The sequence below is a fragment of the Cyprinodon tularosa genome, unplaced genomic scaffold (assembly GCF_016077235.1).
Source record: "Cyprinodon tularosa strain WSP-4 unplaced genomic scaffold, ASM1607723v1 ctg393, whole genome shotgun sequence".
NCBI classification, from domain to species: domain Eukaryota; kingdom Metazoa; phylum Chordata; class Actinopteri; order Cyprinodontiformes; family Cyprinodontidae; genus Cyprinodon; species Cyprinodon tularosa.
The window spans coordinates 231,679-248,875 of record NW_024039111.1 but is presented as its reverse complement, the minus strand read 5'-3'; the positions used below and the strand labels follow the sequence as shown (position 1 = coordinate 248,875).

At 38.1% G+C, this 17,197-nt stretch overlaps 3 protein-coding genes across 4 annotated transcripts; 2 read left to right on the top strand and 1 right to left on the bottom strand.

Annotated features, from left to right (window-relative positions):
- The first annotated feature begins 3,222 nt into the window (after positions 1 to 3,222).
- On the top strand, positions 3,223 to 5,479 carry LOC119791512 (formin-like protein 20). The gene is made up of 5 exons (XM_038297655.1): positions 3,223 to 3,241; positions 3,863 to 3,924; positions 4,001 to 4,045; positions 4,139 to 4,299; positions 4,479 to 5,479. The coding sequence occupies exons 2-5, from the start codon at positions 3,870 to 3,872 to the stop codon at positions 5,274 to 5,276; spliced, it is 1,059 nt and encodes a 352-aa protein (XP_038153583.1). The 5' UTR covers positions 3,223 to 3,241; positions 3,863 to 3,869; the 3' UTR covers positions 5,277 to 5,479.
- Positions 5,480 to 5,875: 396 nt separating this feature from the next.
- On the bottom strand, positions 5,876 to 12,582 carry cops6 (COP9 signalosome subunit 6). Of its 2 annotated transcripts, none has more exons than XM_038297657.1 (10): positions 12,454 to 12,582; positions 10,758 to 10,883; positions 10,548 to 10,679; positions 9,369 to 9,457; positions 9,175 to 9,237; positions 9,035 to 9,082; positions 8,844 to 8,958; positions 8,505 to 8,597; positions 7,941 to 8,041; positions 5,876 to 6,288 (listed from the first exon to the last, which is right to left on the bottom strand). In XM_038297657.1, exons 1-10 carry the CDS (start codon positions 12,494 to 12,496, stop codon positions 6,148 to 6,150), a joined length of 951 nt encoding a protein of 316 aa, XP_038153585.1. In that variant the 5' UTR covers positions 12,497 to 12,582; the 3' UTR covers positions 5,876 to 6,147. The 2 variants fall into 2 exon arrangements, with proteins under 2 accessions (XP_038153585.1, XP_038153584.1); XM_038297656.1 differs by having other exon boundaries at positions 10,758 to 10,886; positions 12,454 to 12,547.
- A 357-nt stretch (positions 12,583 to 12,939) lies between these two features.
- Positions 12,940 to 15,737, top strand: LOC119791491 (F-box/LRR-repeat protein 12-like). Its single transcript, XM_038297625.1, has 3 exons — positions 12,940 to 13,320; positions 13,510 to 13,585; positions 14,424 to 15,737. The coding sequence occupies exons 1-3, from the start codon at positions 13,220 to 13,222 to the stop codon at positions 15,474 to 15,476; spliced, it is 1,230 nt and encodes a 409-aa protein (XP_038153553.1). The 5' UTR covers positions 12,940 to 13,219; the 3' UTR covers positions 15,477 to 15,737.
- Positions 15,738 to 17,197: the final 1,460 nt, after the last annotated feature.

Sequence of the window (17,197 nt, the reverse complement as noted above, 5' to 3'; positions counted from 1 at the left end):
GTAAATATGTAAGTCAGAACATAGTAGAATCTGCAGTTGAAAGCATCTAGTTCATATTAAGAATTTTTGTACATTAATGTTCACTCTAATGCAAATCAGGTGAGTGAAGTTATTGTTTCGCCTTGTATTTTAGGAGATATAATAAATGCTTCTGTATGAACCACTGGTATTCAGTTTGACTTTTTTATGCACATTGAAAGTTTGAAGGGAAAAAAATTCAACACCTGGTAGTTTTCAGCTGCAGCAGCCGGCGGGGCTTACTCATGGTGCTGAAAGTAGCAATTACTCTCAGCCTTGTCTGCTATTTTCTTTTCTTTTTTGTATGAAAAGTCAGCTTTTTTTGTGTGGTGAACCCACACAAAACACAAATCTGAGGTGGAATTTGGGAAAGAAAAAAAAAGATGCATGGTTTACTTAACATTTATTTTCATGCCTTAGTTAAATATGCTGTCTTTACACCCTTTATCCTGTTTCTAAATATTAGTTACTCAGTGTTTGAGTCTGTTTAACCTGCTGCATGTTGTTTAACATTTTACTTAAAACACTTTTAAAATTCTTTTCATTAGATTATGCATACGAACTTAAATGAAACTTAAGTGGATAACCTCTGAACCAATTATTGTGTCAAAGGGATGAAAGAGGGCACATCCTGTCAGTCTGAGTAAAAGCTGCATCTAGGAGAGAATCAGGAATGAGCACTGATAAACATGGCTCTACTCTCACCTATAAATATGATGGCAGCAGTCCAGCTGATACTTCTGTTCAGGATGGTGTAACAGGAACAGAACAGATGAAGCTACTATGATGAGGAAAAACCGGAGTGCATCACGTTTAACTAAGAAATACTGAGGAATGGGAGAACAGAAGTGGAATGGAGCACAATGATGTAAAGTGGACCCCATGTCTATTGCAGCATAACTAGAGATCCAGCAGGTTAAATAAGCATTGAAAACACTACCTTTTTCCTCAGTAAATATATTTCTGGAGGTGCTATTGACAACATTTTCACCAGGTGTTTGTAACAATCCACACAAAAGAAATCAAACCATAGATGTCCAGAAATTAAGTTATATGTAGTAAAGTGACATGAAAAGGAAAAAGTATTAAACACACTTACTGAAATGTATTTCTTTCTTTAAACAAAGTAAGCAATGACAGTTTCAAGATGCCTCCTGTATGGAGAAATTAGTCACTTACATTGCTCAGGTGTGATTTTTGGCCCATTCTTCCACACAGTCATCAAATCTTGAAGGTTTCATGGGCTTCTATGAACTCAGATCTTGAGTTCTTTCCATAGATTTTCTATTGGATTCAAGTCAGGCGATTGGCATTCTAGAAGCTTTATTTTCTTTCTCTGAAACCAATTAGGAGTATCCTTGGATGTGTGTTTGGGGTCATTGTCTTGCCAAAATGTCCACCCACGTTTCATGTTCATCATCCTGCAAGATGGCAGCAGATTTTTTATCAAGAATGTCTCTGTGCATTTATCCATTCATCCATCCTTCAATTATTTGAAGCTTGCCTATACCCTATGCTGAAAAACAGCCCCACGCCATGATGTTTTTACCTCCAAGCTTCTCTGTATTTGGGCTGATGTGCAGTGCCATTTGACCTCCAAACATCATGTCCATTAAGGCATCCAAAGAGCATTCTTCCAGCATTTCACAAATTTTGTGCAGCAAACTTAAAACAAGCTTAAACATGCTTTTTGTTCAGCAAAGGAGTCGTACTTACTGTTTTCTTTGAAACTATTGTACCTGCTAATTCCCGGTATTTCTGAAGCTCTCCAAAGGTGATATTTGGCTTTTGGAAACCTCATCTGATTAGTTTTTTTTACCACTCTGTCAGATATCTTGTGAGAAGCACCTGGTCATGGTGGGTTTATGGTGAATGATGTTCTTTCCTCTTTAGAATTATGGCCACAAAAGTGCTTACATTCAGAAGTTAAGAAATCATTCTGTAACCAATGCCATTATTTGCAGCAATATGGTTGCAATGGACTTGATAAAACTCTTTTCTTTTATCTATCATGAGATGTTTCTGATACCAGAGACATCATATAGGCCATCAATTGGGACTGATACAGCGAATAGAAATTTGCTCTTACAAGGCGCATAATTGCTTTTTAATTATTGAGATTTCAGCTGGTGTCTTGGTTTCCATGCCTTTTAGCACCTTCTTATCTTCACGTGTTCAAAACTTTTTCCCCGTGCCATTTCACTTTATTACACAACTTAATTTCTGGACATCTTTGTTTTGATTTCTTTGTATGTGTTGGTTGCATGTATTATTGCAGACACCTGGTGAAAATGTCCTGTCAATAGCACCTCTACAGCAGAAAAAAATGGTGCCGTGTTTAACACTTATTTCACTCGCTTTAGCTTAGTATGTATATTTCTTACCAAAGGCATTAAAAATATGCACTCAACTTCATTTGGAAAGTTCAACATGCTTGTTCATTGTATGATATAGATTGACTTTGAACTTGTGACGCCTATCCATTTTCAGCCACTTCTTTCTTTAGATTGCTGGCTCCACCACTTAATCTGAGTCTATGTTGTACTATTCAAATTATTTACCCAGTTTCTGCATGGGTATGTGTCTTTTGTTCATGGTGTGAAAACTGTGCAAAAAAAAAGTCAGTTTTTATGCTTGGAATGATAGCTATGTACAGGAACGCTGTATAATTAGTACTTTAAATGTATCATAGAACATGCAGGGACAAAAGTGGGAAATGCAGCTGTTTTGATAGCCATCTTGTCCCACAACAGCTAGAAAAACAGGTGTTCTTAAAGCTAAAATAACTACTTTTAAGAACCAACCATGTTTGGAAAACCTGGAAATCCTATAAATATATGTTTATGGTTTTGATCTGTGCTTCTTTTTTACAGTTTTTTTTTTTCTGCTGAGGCACACTTTCAGTAGACAGCATTTTCACTATGATTGTATGTAGCTGCTCCCAGCAGGTGATGATTTCCTTCCAGACCTAATGGGGAGTTTCCATTTGAAGTCTTGTTCTTTATGGCTTTGGTCCAGAGGCTTTTTATTCCTAATTGGTGCCGCAGGGCTTCACTTTAAACGATATCTAGAATGAAGAAAAAGAGGAGGAGAAAGGATTTTGGTTTGAAAGTCAGGGGAAATCTAATTGGACAGAGGATAAAGTTACAGAATGGATGACAGAGGGGTTAGATATTTAGCTCAGTGGGTTCTGCTGGTTCAGTGAAGACGGCGACCTTGCCTGGTAAGTGAAACATGTTCATGTTTTTGGTTTTATTCATAAAGCTGCTCCATAAGGAATCTTTTTTAGTAATATTAATTAGAAAAAATCCATTATATAGAAAAGCATAGTCTCTTATGCCCTGATCTCCAACAATAAGCTGTTGCTCACTGTTTCTTTATCCTGCACAGATCTAGGAAAGACAGCCTTCGTATACCCAGCTCCTTGTGTGGATTTTTTTTTACAGACTGGAAGTTGACTGAGATTTTATCCTTATATGCTTTTAAGTTGAAAATGAAAGAATTTGGAACGCCTTCAATTGTCTGTCATTGTTTTACTTGATGTGCTTCTTTATGTATTTAATTTAATTCATTTCAGTTCTGTATGTAACTTTACTGGCTCTTGGCCAGGACTCCCTTGAAAAAGAGGTTTTTAATCTTAATGGGATTTTTTTTCCTGATTAAATAAAGTTTAATGAAAATAAAAATAGTATTTAATCTGTTTTTCTAAGGTTTGGTATCAATTAAGGTTTTTTATGTTAAATACAAATAATACAATATCTGGACCATTGGATTAAAAATGTCTGTGTAATTTGCATGTTCATCAATAATTTTTTTCCCCTTATAATTTTTTTTTTTTTTGCAGGTTCAACATGATTTCTTCACATGGCTCGCTGGGGCCACTATGCTGTCTTCTTTTTCTCTCAGGTCTGTTATTCTTCTCTTCTCTTTGTAGTTTTGGTTGGAAACCATTTATCACAGATAAATCTAATTCCTTTTGTAGGCCTGATAGATTCCAAATCTTTGCTGGGGGCCATCAAACAGGAAGGTAAAAAAAAAAAAAGATTCTAATATCATAAAGCAGCTTTTTACTCTTTTTTTTTTTTTTTTTAATGGTGGTTTTTATATATTTTTCTAACAGGGATGGTGCCTTTGAGCGATGTGAGCATTCACTCTGAGAAAGCCAACGACTTCCTGTCTCACTCGAGGCCAAGGCGTAATGCGGACCCCAGGTGGTACAGAGGAAACCCAGACTTCCAAGCGTACTACAGATACTACAGCAGCATCGGACACACTGAGGGGGTGAGAGGCTACTTTATTGACTTAAATCTGTTTTCACAGATTAAATTAACAGCTTAGATTAGATGTAGGTCATGTTTTTGGTCTGTATATTTCTTGAGTAGTTTAAAGTTTTCTGTAAGTGTAGGTAGGTTGTATGTAGAACGGGGAACACAGCAGTGATTTTCTCTCTCTCCTCACAGCTCTATGAGATCGACAAGCTCCGGATGCTCTACCAGCAGATGAGGTACCTGGAGCATACATACGGCCCCAACGCTTCTTATTTCCAGAGCAAACTGGGCGTACCAATGATCATGTGCGACCCAGTCACAGATAAAAGGTGCAAGTATGCTCCTCCACCTCCTCCTCCTCCAATGAAAGGAATCCCAAAGCCCACGGATCAACCAGAAACCCCTCCTTCTCTTCCTCACCCTCCAGCCATTTCTCAGGCGGACGTTCTTTTCTTGTGCAACAGCAAGGACCCCCTCTGCAAGCCACACATCGTCTACCTGCCTTCCGGGGCTGTTCCGGTGCTATGTGACCCTCGTTATCATCCTCACTGTACCCCCCAGAAAGCCCCACCGCCCCCTCTGATGGTCCATAAGCATCCTCATCCAAAGAAGGCTCCCATGCCTCCACCGGTTCTGGTCAAGAAGTCTCCCCCTCCGGCACCCATCCGCGTCTTCAAGGGTATGGAGTACGACTGTGACCCCTACTGGGACCCCGACTGCCTTATTGACAATCCTCCAAGACCCATCAAGGGGAAGATTATGGGTCCCCCACCACCACCACCTCCCCCAACCGAAGAGGAAGAAGCAGAGGAGGAACACGTAGAAGAACCGGCACCTCCTTCGTCCAAAGAGAAGAAACACGGCTTCTACCCGTACCCTTACTACCACCCCCACTCCTACGACCCCAGGGACGACCTGTACGACCCGGCCCGCTTCCAGTACCCACAGCCTGATGATGCTGCCGACGAGCCCACTGAGGAGAACAAATGAGGGGTCATTCAAGTGCCTTCCATGAACTTTGACTGAAACCTTCATCTAATGTCGAAGAAATGTGCAAAAAGAGAATTGAGTTGCTGTGATAAAAACTTACTTACTGTATTTATCTTCACAATGTAAAAAAAAAAGAGCAGTTTTCAGCCAATGTTTGAGTAATGAGGCAATAAAAAGAGAGAAACGTTGTTTTATTCAGTTAATGGGTTGTATTAGGACTTTTAAAAAGGTGCAAGATAATGCAGAGAAAAGGTTTGCTCCTCCCAGAGCCACATGGCAGCTAAAAACAAACCTTGTAAACGACCAACACAGGAGGGGGGGGTCATTATGTTGGTTTCTGCTGTGCATTTAATACCCAAACAAACGCTTACTCAGGTTATCTACCAAACTCTGCAGCTCTACAAGGCTTCCTGTTCTGCCACGTATACCTGTCTGCCTCAGACCTCTGCAGGCGGTCACACAGCAGGAACGCTACTTCAGAAATACACCAGCTGACTGTAAAGGTTTACCCTGATAATAAACCTGCAGCTCTCTCAACGGTCTTTATAATAACTATAATTAGTTCCTGTTAAAAAAAAAACAAGAGACGACACAAAAAATTCCATGAAAAAAAAGCATTTATTACTTACAGAAACATGAAACAATAAAACAAAGTGGGTAAAGTAACGTCCGTGCTCAGTGATCTCTGCTGCCAGGAGACCAGAGAGGCTTTAAACTGATTCGTGTGGCCGAATGCTCCTTAGAAAGGGTTGTGGTTGAAGATAAACTGAAATGAAATCTTTTCTTTTTTTTTTCTTTTTTTATCTGATCAGATCACAAACAGAGAACAAAAAATAGTGCGTTAGCCCCCCTCCCCCATCGCTTCGTCAGCTCAAAAGAAGAGTCCTCTCATCCTCCGGCCGATGCCCTGCCTGTCGTACAGAACGTTGAACTTGTTGATGAACTGGTTCATACTGTTGCAGGTCTTGGTGATGGTGCCTAAGTAGGCCATGAGGCCCACATCGTTACATTGCTGCAGGAAACACAGAGGTTCAGTAGAAAACAGTTTTAGAAAGAGGGAAATGGCAAAAGAATATGCTCATCTGAACTATATGCTCATATTTCTTTACATAAAACACTAAGTGGGCTCTGATGAGTTCCTACTGTTACATAACACCTTAAATGTTGTTATATTAAGCTAGAAACTTTCTATACAAACCATTAACATATTTCTGACATAAATGTTCATTTAGCCCTTCACTAAGATATCTTTAACATATCTAATGATATAATGACCCTTTGTGTCTCAATGTTGTTTTTACTGACTTACTTTGGCAACTGAAAATTATTATTTTATAAAAACTAGACCTCACACTGAGTATTCATTATTCAGACTGCTGATAAAATAATAGAATTCACTGGAATTATAGTTATAATCTGTAATAATATTTATCTGTATTTTCTTCTTTATATATAAAATGTAATAATTAAATTTAGAAACCAGTTTCCTTTTTGGCAGTAATATAGGAAGTATGGTGATCGGATTATTTATCTCCATGGATATCTTTAAATAGAGATAGAGGAAAACCTGCATATTATAGTCCAGTAAAAACATTTTTTTTTATAGGTAAGACAAAATGTTCATGAGTTGCAGTGTGGTGGATGGAGCTCAGACTTTGGTCCCTTAACACTTTTTTTCCTATTTTAAAACAAAGGTAAAGATAAAGATGATGTTCTGACCTGACATCAATGACTCCTATTTAAAAATCTGTGATGCAAGAAATTAGAAAATCCAGTGCTTTTCCTTCAAAAATAAGGACATTTCAATGTGACCCCAAACTTTTCAACGGTACTGTAAATGATGCACACATTGCTTTTGAAAGATGATGTATTTGTGATATTTGTTGCGGATAGAAATATTTACCAAAATAAGAGATATCTACACAGATTTTACATTATTTCCCACCGTTTTATTATGTTTCTACTGAGGGAATTTGTAGTTCAGAGCCCCAAAATCCGCCGCTAACCCAGAATAAGTTTCCTACTGGAGAGGAGGAACAAAGCTTTAGGGGAGTGGCGGCCTAGTAGTTAGGGCATAGAGCTTGGAATCCTGAAGTTCTGAGTTCGAGCCCCACTCCCACAGACTCCCACTCTGGCTCCCTGAGCAAGACCCTTAACCCCACACTGCTCCCCAGGTGGATTGGTTAAATGCAGAGAGCTCATTTCGTTACTCTTGTGACAGTGTAATGACAATGAAAATTCTTCACTAATGGTGAAATGTCATTCTAGCATCACAATCGCTCTGACGGTCTCTAATTTTTACACGGTTTCAAAGTTTATGCAGGTAACTGTGATGAACGGCTGTTATTTCCAGACCAATCTTTAAACCCCAATCCTGACTCAGTTCTTTAAAATGTTGGCATTTTAAAATAACCAGCTGGTCTTAATAAATCTTCCTCTTAAAACTTTAACTCTGCTCCGATTACAGGTATCTATAGATTAGCGTGAGGAGCGTTCACAAGCACCGCTGGTGGTTAAAAATAGCGTTGATAAACAACAGCAGAGAAATGAGGGCATCTCTGGTCTCTTATCGTTTAGACATGTTCATGTGTGCATCAGGTAAACACTAAAGGAGCATCTTTGTTCCAAATTTAAACTGAAAATGAAAATAAACGATTAACTCACATCATAGAAGTCGGTTTTGAATTTAATGGTGCTAAGGACTGGCAGTCTGTGGCAAAGGGCGTTTGCTTCTCGCAGGATCTCATGGTTGAACGGCACCTCTCCTGTGACACAGAGAAAAAAAAACAGAGATTCAGGGATGCTTTTAACCCTCTAAAGCCTAGACCGTGAAATAATTGACAAAAGTCTCCTTTTCAAAAAATTCGAAAATATTTATTTTTTTGAATTTTTATAAAATTTTACTTACTGACAAAGGAAATAAAAAAAAAATGATGATATATTTGCATCAATTTTGATATACAAGTTATTTTTTTATCAGATTTTTTTCATTGTCTCTTCATGACATGTGTCTGATTGTGTAGTCAGATCAAAAATGTCCCACTGATGATGCAGAGCTCTCAAAACCTCATGTATCAAATATGATAAAGAGTTGAGATCTTCTCAAAGTGGAACTCGTTATTATGGAGGCGTGTTAGAAACAAAAAGGATATGAAATAATTGCAGCTCCTTCAAACATTGATTTCTACATATTTTCCTCCCTGTTCCCTTATAAATAAGCTTGTTTACCTGCTTCGACGGCTTTGACGTACTCTAAAATGATCTTTACTCGGCTGTGGAGCATCTTTATAGCGCTGTGCTGGGCGATAAGGTGTTCAGCCACTAACAGAAGAAACACAGACCATTCAGTGTCAGAACATATGACATGATGAAAGATAATGGTTCATATATTCTGTGCTGTAGGAAAAAAAAAAAGATTAGCGTTACTTCCTCTGCTACTTATTTAAAAAGGTAACCAGACTGCAGGTCACCACAGATCAGATGTAACCAAATATTCACAGTTCTATTTTGCATTCAACTGCTTTTGTTTAAAAAGAAAAAATAACTTTTAACAGAAAACAGAATTACCAGTGGAGTTTTCTCCAGTTCCGGTGGCTGTCATTCGAGCCACATGGTCGACACCGATCCTCTCTGCTTCCTCTGTGGCTAAGGTGTAAGTCAGCTCAGCAAACAACATGGTGGCCTGATGAAAAACTTAATAAGTTACCAGGTTTTTGCAGAAGGGAAATAAACCATCTGAGGCTGCGTTACAATCTCACCTCTCCACTTATGATGTCTATCACTGATTCATAAACACTAACAGGAAGCTGGAGGAGAGAAGATCACAGCAGGAGCTGAATCAAAATGAAACTGCATCACCTTACAGCTGATTCTGACTTTTAAAGGCAGATGAACTTACGTCGGTGTGTTTGGTCATTGGGTTCAGTTTGAGGAAGAGGGGGCTCTCAATGATCTCACACACCTGGTGCAAAAGAAAACAAACGTGTTCCTGATTTAGATATTCATTAATGAATAGCAGCAGATGGAAGCAGTCCAATCAGATTCTCTGATCACTGATTATTCTTTAATTGAGGCATTGGAGCATTTACAAACCTGTTTATGGATGTGTATATCTGACGGGTCGGGAGGACCGCCTGTGGTGTACCAACCCAAGAACTCCATATCTTTAAAGACCTGTTTAACTGAGAGACATCCAGGAGGATCAAATACTTTTCACTATTAAAGAGAAAATATTTTGTTCACGCCTAAAAACTCTCACTGCTACCGACATTTTATCTTTTAAATCATCTATCTGAATGTGACTGCTCTAAAGGTGACATTTTTTACATCCAATCAAACAGATATTTATAAACAGACTTTTTCGTACTCTCTAACATTTAAACGGGCTAAATTGGCAAAATGTTCGGAAAGGGAGCAAATAATTCGTCCCTTTTTCTGATTAAATGGGTTTAACAGTTAGATGTTTGTATGGACTTTGGTCCGATTCTCCTGACAGAGCTGGTGTCTGCGGGCTTCAGGTTGTTTTGATAATATTTAAACACTAAGGCTGAAACTATTGATCGGATTAATCGATTATTGAAATAGTCGTCTACAAATTTAGAAATCAATCATTAAAATGGAGTATAGAGTTTAGCTGACAGAACAACCTACTTAGAGCAGTGATTATACCAAAATTGTAAAATGAAAATATATATAAACATTTGCATTTAACATTAAAATAAAAAATGTCAGTATGCTCTATCCAGAACTACAACAGTGCAAATGTTTTACTTTCACCTGGTTTAAATTCTGTACAAAAATCTTCTTTAAGGAACCTTTTGCTATCTGATTATTGAAAAAATAAGTGACAGATTTAATCGATTAGCTAATTGATCATTAGTTGCAGCCCTATTACACATTTCCTTCAGGTCTGAGAGCAGGGCTTTGTGAAGCCACACCCAAAACTGACTTTGTTGTTTCTGAGCCCCTTTCGAACGGATGTATTTTTATTGTCTACTTCTATATCATTATGTCTAACAACCTTTCGCTAATCCAATTTATATTTATCTTGTTCCATTAATTTGCAGATAGAAAGTTGACAGGTATGGAAAAATGTTGATGCTGGAATCGCTCACAGTAATCAACCAAAGAAAATCCTCAGAAGACATGAGCCTTCCCTACAGAGTTTTGCTCCGTTTTTCAGCTATTGGCTCCTTAAATGTCTTATTAAATACATAAAAGCTACTCTGAAGCTCTCAAACATCCCGCTTTAGTAATAAAATCACTTCTTACATTGTTCCTCCTTAGTGTAGTAGTACTCCTTGTCGATGTGCACTTTATCGTCTATGGTGTGAGACATTAGCTCAAAGGAGTTCATCACCTCGATGTTTCTACCCTCCTGTTTCCCGATAAGCGCTCCGATCACTGAGGAGGCAGAACAAACAGTTCATTTCATCTCCAGAACGATGCAGCTTTAAACCGACTCTTTTTCCGACCACGTACCCTGCATCGGCCGGCCTTCTTGTGAGCGGATGCGGATCCAGTGGTCTGATATGTTGAGGATAACCAAAGGGTGTAAGGCCACAGAGACGCTCCCAGTGACCCCCGAGGCCATAACACTGGGGCTGGCTGCTGATGCATAAAAAAAAAAAAAAAAACACAAAGAAGGTGAGCTGTAACATCATACTGTATGAAATGTAAACCTATTTAGACGTATCAAAGCAAAAAAAAAAAAAAATAATTGTTTCAACAAAACAGCATAAAACAAGAAATAAGGAGAAAGTATCAGTGAAGTTCTAAGTACCAGATTAGGCCATTTATTTATGTTGTGTTTTTCCATTAAAAATGTAAAACTTCATAAAAAAAAAAAAAAAAACAGAAGTAAAGTTTATCTCTATGGAGCTAGTTAAAGGCAAATATAAATAAGACACATTAAGAGGCAAACGCATCAGTTTAATACCCAGAGAGACATAAAACCAGATCAGACCAACTAAATATTTAGTTAAAAACCCTTCAATAGGATCCTAGCTATAAGCACAACAATTTAACAGAACTGTTTAACAGGTTTTGATAGTTATTCATTGTGTCTAGGCTGAAATGACGGTCGATAAACCATAAAAACAGCTAAACTCAATTTGGATGGACAGGATGGCAATACAAGGTTAAATTGAACTTTGGCTAAAGCTAGTAATACATACAGTTTTATTACACAATTACACAGGCTTCATATCAACTTTAAATAGAGACATTTAGAATATTTAGTTAATTTTGATGCTATGATTAATAAAGGTTAACATTGGTTGTTGGAAACATTCATTAACTCGAACAATCGCTCATTTTTTTTCATGATTTAGGTTTAAAACTTGAACAATTTTAGAGTCTTCGTTTCTTTTTACATATTTTCAATTGTAAATTTACTATCTCGTGTGCCATCAACAATCTTCTTCTCCTTAATCCTTCAGACCTTAATATGTTTATCTTGTTTTTGTGACTCAGAAGTTTTCTATCCATAAAGACTAAGTGATTGGTAGATTAATTGATTCATTAATATAAATGAGATTTAAATCTATAAAAGTTCAGGTAATCATATTAAGACACTAACTTTAAAGTAAACCCTCCTCCTGAGCAAGCATGTGGTGGCAGAACAATCACCATGTTTAGCTGCCAAACCATCCTAAATAAACAAGTGTAATGTTGAATAATGAGTTTGTTACAAGGAAACGTGGTGATCCTACTCTACGTTTTATTGTATTTGCCTTTTAAAAACAATATATCAAGCTAAATATCCCAGGGGTTAGATACTAGCAACTAGGAAAGTGAAATATTCAGAGTAAATGGTGGAAGTTAAAACAAAAAGGTTTGCTAAGGACAAGAACTATACACTCAATAAATGCGGAGATATGGTAGTGATATATATAAAACTTATATTGTTACGTATTTGCTGATTTACATAAATGTATTAAATGACGTAAGGCTTAACCGAGGCTCATAATTAGAACAGAACATAGAAGCGACTGCAACCAAATAACAGGAGGCTAAGATATGAACGTTAACCCGGTTATAATGTGGGCAGCCTTAAAACACATTAATATCTCCAGTAAGATTATTTACAATCAAAATCTACAACACATGATGCCGTACACATTTTCATTCATGTAGGTGAGAGGCTTAGGTGCTCGGATATATTATTATTACTTGCCTGTTCCATCCACTTCCATTCCTCCACCATTGCTGGTCGCCATCTTGTCCGGTGTTGTGTCGAAAAATGCAACGCTGTCATTGGAAGATAATTTCAATGCGTTCTGTTTCCTGTTTTTCTGTGTTTTAGCTTGGTTTACCTCAGGGCAAAGTGGCTCGTATTTTTTAGTCCTACTATGTGCCTAATAATTACGTCATTTAACTCATTTCTACATTCTTTATACTTAAATAAAGCTTATGATATTAAGAAACATGTTTAGGTACTTTCCGACTGTTGCCTATCCCAGCAATAGTACCAGCGTCACTTTAAATATGTAACAATTAGTAAATGTTTATACAATTGTGTTTTTCGTGCTGATAGAAATGTGAAAGAGTATTTCTTATATTTTATTTACATGTAACATCCACAGAGACGCCGGTGCACATGATTACAGTCGGAGTACCTTTTTTGGCACAACACCGGTGAAGCGCGCATGCGCAAGAAGCGTTTCGCTAAATGAACGATAGGTGGCAACACTTCCTCTGCCAGCGTCTCTAAACATGGTTTAAAGCTCCATTGTTACTATAAATGTTCCAGTGTCATAAAGGGAAAGACTGAATACACTCAGTCGCGACACTTCTAGTGAAAAATAATTTCCTAGTCGCGTTTGTTCCGCCTGGTTAGGTCCTTCAGTGTGGACGGGCAGCTGTTTCCCGGGGATCGTTGATTTAGGCGCAACGTCGTGTGCGTCAACATATAATTCCGTGTTTGGACTTTTATTTACAAAATGGATGAATATGAAAGTTGTAATCTGGATTACTTCCCAGAGAACATTTTAATAGACGTACTCTCATACTTGAGTGTCAGAGAGCTCGTCAGAGCTGGAAGGTAAGGAGGTGTTTTGCTTTTGAAACAATTTTCTTTGTTGTAACTCCCTCAGATGAGAGTTGTTTATATTGCAAATGTTTTCTTATGGTAAATGATCTGTACTTATGTTGCTTTTATTTAAGTCAGGAGACTTGACCAAAGCCCTTTACTCTACATTCAGTCATTCACCTTTTCTTACTGTGTTTCTAGAGTTTGCAAAAGATGGAAACGCCTGATTAAAGACCAAAGACTGTGGAGAACAGTTGATTTGACTGGATGGAAAGGAGTAAGACTGACATTTTTCTCTCTTGCAAAAGTTTTTAAACCCCTATAGTGTTTTCACATACAGCCACAAGCTTCATTATATTTTACTTTGGGATTTTATATAAAAAAGCTTCAGAAACACAAAAGAAGTGCATAAATGTTAAAGGAAATGGTTAAAAGGATTTGAAAACTTTTCCCAAATAAACATCTTAAAGGTGTAGTCTGAGTTTTGTACTATGCTTTTTTTTTCTCTGATATAGATAAATTAAAACATGCTTGATGAGGATATAAGACTATTTTCACTATTCAAAAAAGCAAATCTACAAATAATTCATTAGCTGTTTCATAATATCCAACATTATGTATTATTCTAATATATCTTTTCTGAAGCTTGATTATTTGGTCAATGTTAGTTTTTTTCAGTATCTACCCAAATTTCAGCTCAGTATGACAGGTAAGGTAAAACACAATACAATATATGCAAACTATTCCTATATGAAAAACACTTTACTGTATAAAGCACAGTAATTGATCTGGATAATTACGCTTCACACGCTTTAAACAAAGTTTGTGATTTATAGTCTCTCCCACAAACTTGATCTCATTTACTTTTTCAACACCATTTAAACTTAACCTGACCAAACACCGGGAATCTTTAGCATAGCATACATATTTTTTATTCCAACTCCGTGTGTAAAACATTTTAAAAATATTTTTGCATGATTCTCTGCTTTTTAAAAGTATTATCATCCTTCTGTGCTTTCCTTCATTCTTAGCACCTGAATTGTTAATAGAAACTTTTTTTCATTTTTTATTCCACATCTCACACGTCTCTTCATTGGCCGTCCAACGTGTTCTAGGTGACGTCCCGGATCCTTTGGGTTCTTCTGCGTCAGTACTTTGGCTGCGGACTGAGGTGTCTCCGCCTGCGTGGTTTGCTGCTCTCTGCTCGAGGAGGCACTTTTCTCTCCGAGTCTTGGCTTAAAGCTTTGTCCACCAAATGTCCCCGCCTCAGTAAACTCTGTCTTTTGCATGCTGACCTTAGGAGCTTACCAGGCTGCCAGGTCCTGCCCCGAACTTTGCGGGTGCTGGAGCTGCGTGGCTGTGAGCTGCCTCGTAGCTTTTTTAACCAGACTCTGCCTGCTTCACCTCCCAGGCCCCACGAACAAGCCAAAGCCACATCTAGTGTTGGGGCTAAACAGCAGGGAGGCGCTCAGAAAGGAAAAGGACTAGCTTCACCTTTAGGGATCGGGGTCGAGCGGTTGGTCCTCAACAACGTCCCTTCCTTTACAGATCAGCATCTGCAGAATCTAGCATCATGGGAGAGGCTCAGTCGTCTGGAGTTACGTGACACCTTTCGCGTCACAGCAAACGGACTCAGGAGCTGTGCAGCAAAAGAAGGGCTCTCAGGCCCAGAAGGACTTTCAAGACTAAAATATCTCGAAATAGGGATTACAGCAAGGCAGGGCTATCAGTTACAGATGGCTTCCCTGGGACTGGGGGCTGGGTGGCTCGGTCTGGAGGAGCTGAGTCTCGGTGGGAAGGAGGTGGCAACGGGGTTGCTGTGTGCCAGCCGTCTGAAGGACCTGAAATGTCTGCACCTGTGGGCCTGCACGCTCAGCGAGCTGCAGATCGTACGGAGCTGCAGGATGCTCCGCGGCCTCCGCCAGCTGGAGTTTTTAGATGTCATCTTTCAACCTCGGCAGAGTCCCCCTGCAGAAGAAGGACAGGGGCAGGAAGGGGGGGAGGAGCAGCAGAATGAGGAGGAAGGTCCTGGTGGAGAGAGTAATGATGAGAACAGGACGCTTGACGGGGCCGATCCCTTCCCAGGTCTACGCCGCTCACTGGCCGTCTTGTTGCCGTCCTGCTCGCTGGTTTTTACCAACTGCTCTGTTCAGATGAATGCAGACTGATTCTGCTTAGCATTCATTCCCACAGCTTCTCACCAGAAAGTTTTGTCTTACAAGACAAAACACTTCTTTTAATTCCTCAATATGATACAAAGAAAAAAAACTAGAGCATTTATTTTGATTATTAAGTATGTCCTTTATATGTTTCTTTAGTTTAATTAGTATAATATCCTAGCAGTTATTCATTTTGTCATATGAGCAACTTTCCTCAGATACTGCAAACACTTTTCTAACATTTGCACACAACTCTATAGAGAAAAATGGGAAAAAAATGAAATGATTTAAAAAGAAAATTTAGATTAGATTTTTTTTTATAGTTAGACATTTTAAAGGATCTGCAAGTTTCCAATGCTTACTTGATCCCTTTGCTAAAACTCTACAGAGCGGTGCGTTGCATGTTAGCTCCTCCAGTAAGAAAAACCTAAAAGAATAAATATTGTATATTTTTAATCTTAGCAGATCCCCACCCAGTCAGTTCAAGATTAACATGCATGAAGAAATATGGTTTTTCTCATGAGGGAATAAAAATAAAAATAAAGGAGATGTTTATGCAAGAGAGAAAGCAGAGCATTGACTGGTTGGCTTTCAACAGACATGCAGGTGTTTAAATTCTGAAGAAGCTTGAAGAAACAGTCCACCTGTTTCCTGTTGCCTAACTGCTTTCCAACACAGTCATATATTTTCTCATGGCTGTTGTGTTAAAAATGCAAAGCATAGCATTTTCACATGTATGTATTTTTTCTCTGAACCTTAACTGATATGAGTTTTAAAGCTCATGAAAAGAAAAAAGACAACAATGTCTGTTTTATTACCAACTAGAATCACAGACCATATGTCTTATGAATCTAAATGACGTTGGGGTTTAGCATAAATCATGTAATGGTGACGTAGTCTTTATTAAATTCAGAATCATGCATCTTTCTGTCTATTTAAAAGTGTTCGATTAGGTGTTGCAAAGCTTTACTTTGATGGAGACTCCTTTCAAAGGTTAAATTTTAACTTTATGTACCGCGCCAAGAACCAGTATTAGTCTGTTTGCAGATTTATTCTATTGTTTTGTCTCTCTGAAACATTTCAGATCATGAAACAAATACTTTGTGAGGGATCATGAATGAATATTATGGTGGAAAGCAGAAATCCTTTTTACATCAATCAATTTTCCGATGCACTAAGGGCCCAGGCCATCATATTGCCACCACTATGTTTGTTTGAAGGGCTCCTTCTTATGCGTTTTTGGTTTTGACTTTTGAAATCAGTGCTTTTGGGACCTCATACTGCTGGAGATGTATTGAATGTTGTTCTCTGTTCATATTTCACCTTCAGGAGTACATCTAATCCTGATGTTAACATCTGTTTTCATGTTTTCTCACTTTTGTTGACAGGAATTCCAAAGCCTGACAATAAATCTACAGTTGAGTCCTGTGTGTGTGTCTGTGTCCTAATGTGTTAATCGGGGTTCATTTGTGACTTAAGAAGAAGAAGGGTGTTTTTATTTTACAAAAGAAAAGGTTATATCAGGGATGTTATTACTCTGACTTTTTTGTCAGATTACCTGAAACTATGAAGTGTCACAAAAATCTAATGCATCAATCCAAACATTAAAACATCTAAACTAGGCTGTTCTGTATATAAAGGAATTTTCAGCCACTACTAAGAACTTAGTCATTGGGATCATGTTGATGAAATTAGCTAAAGAATAGTCAGATCTTTTTTTTTATATTTAC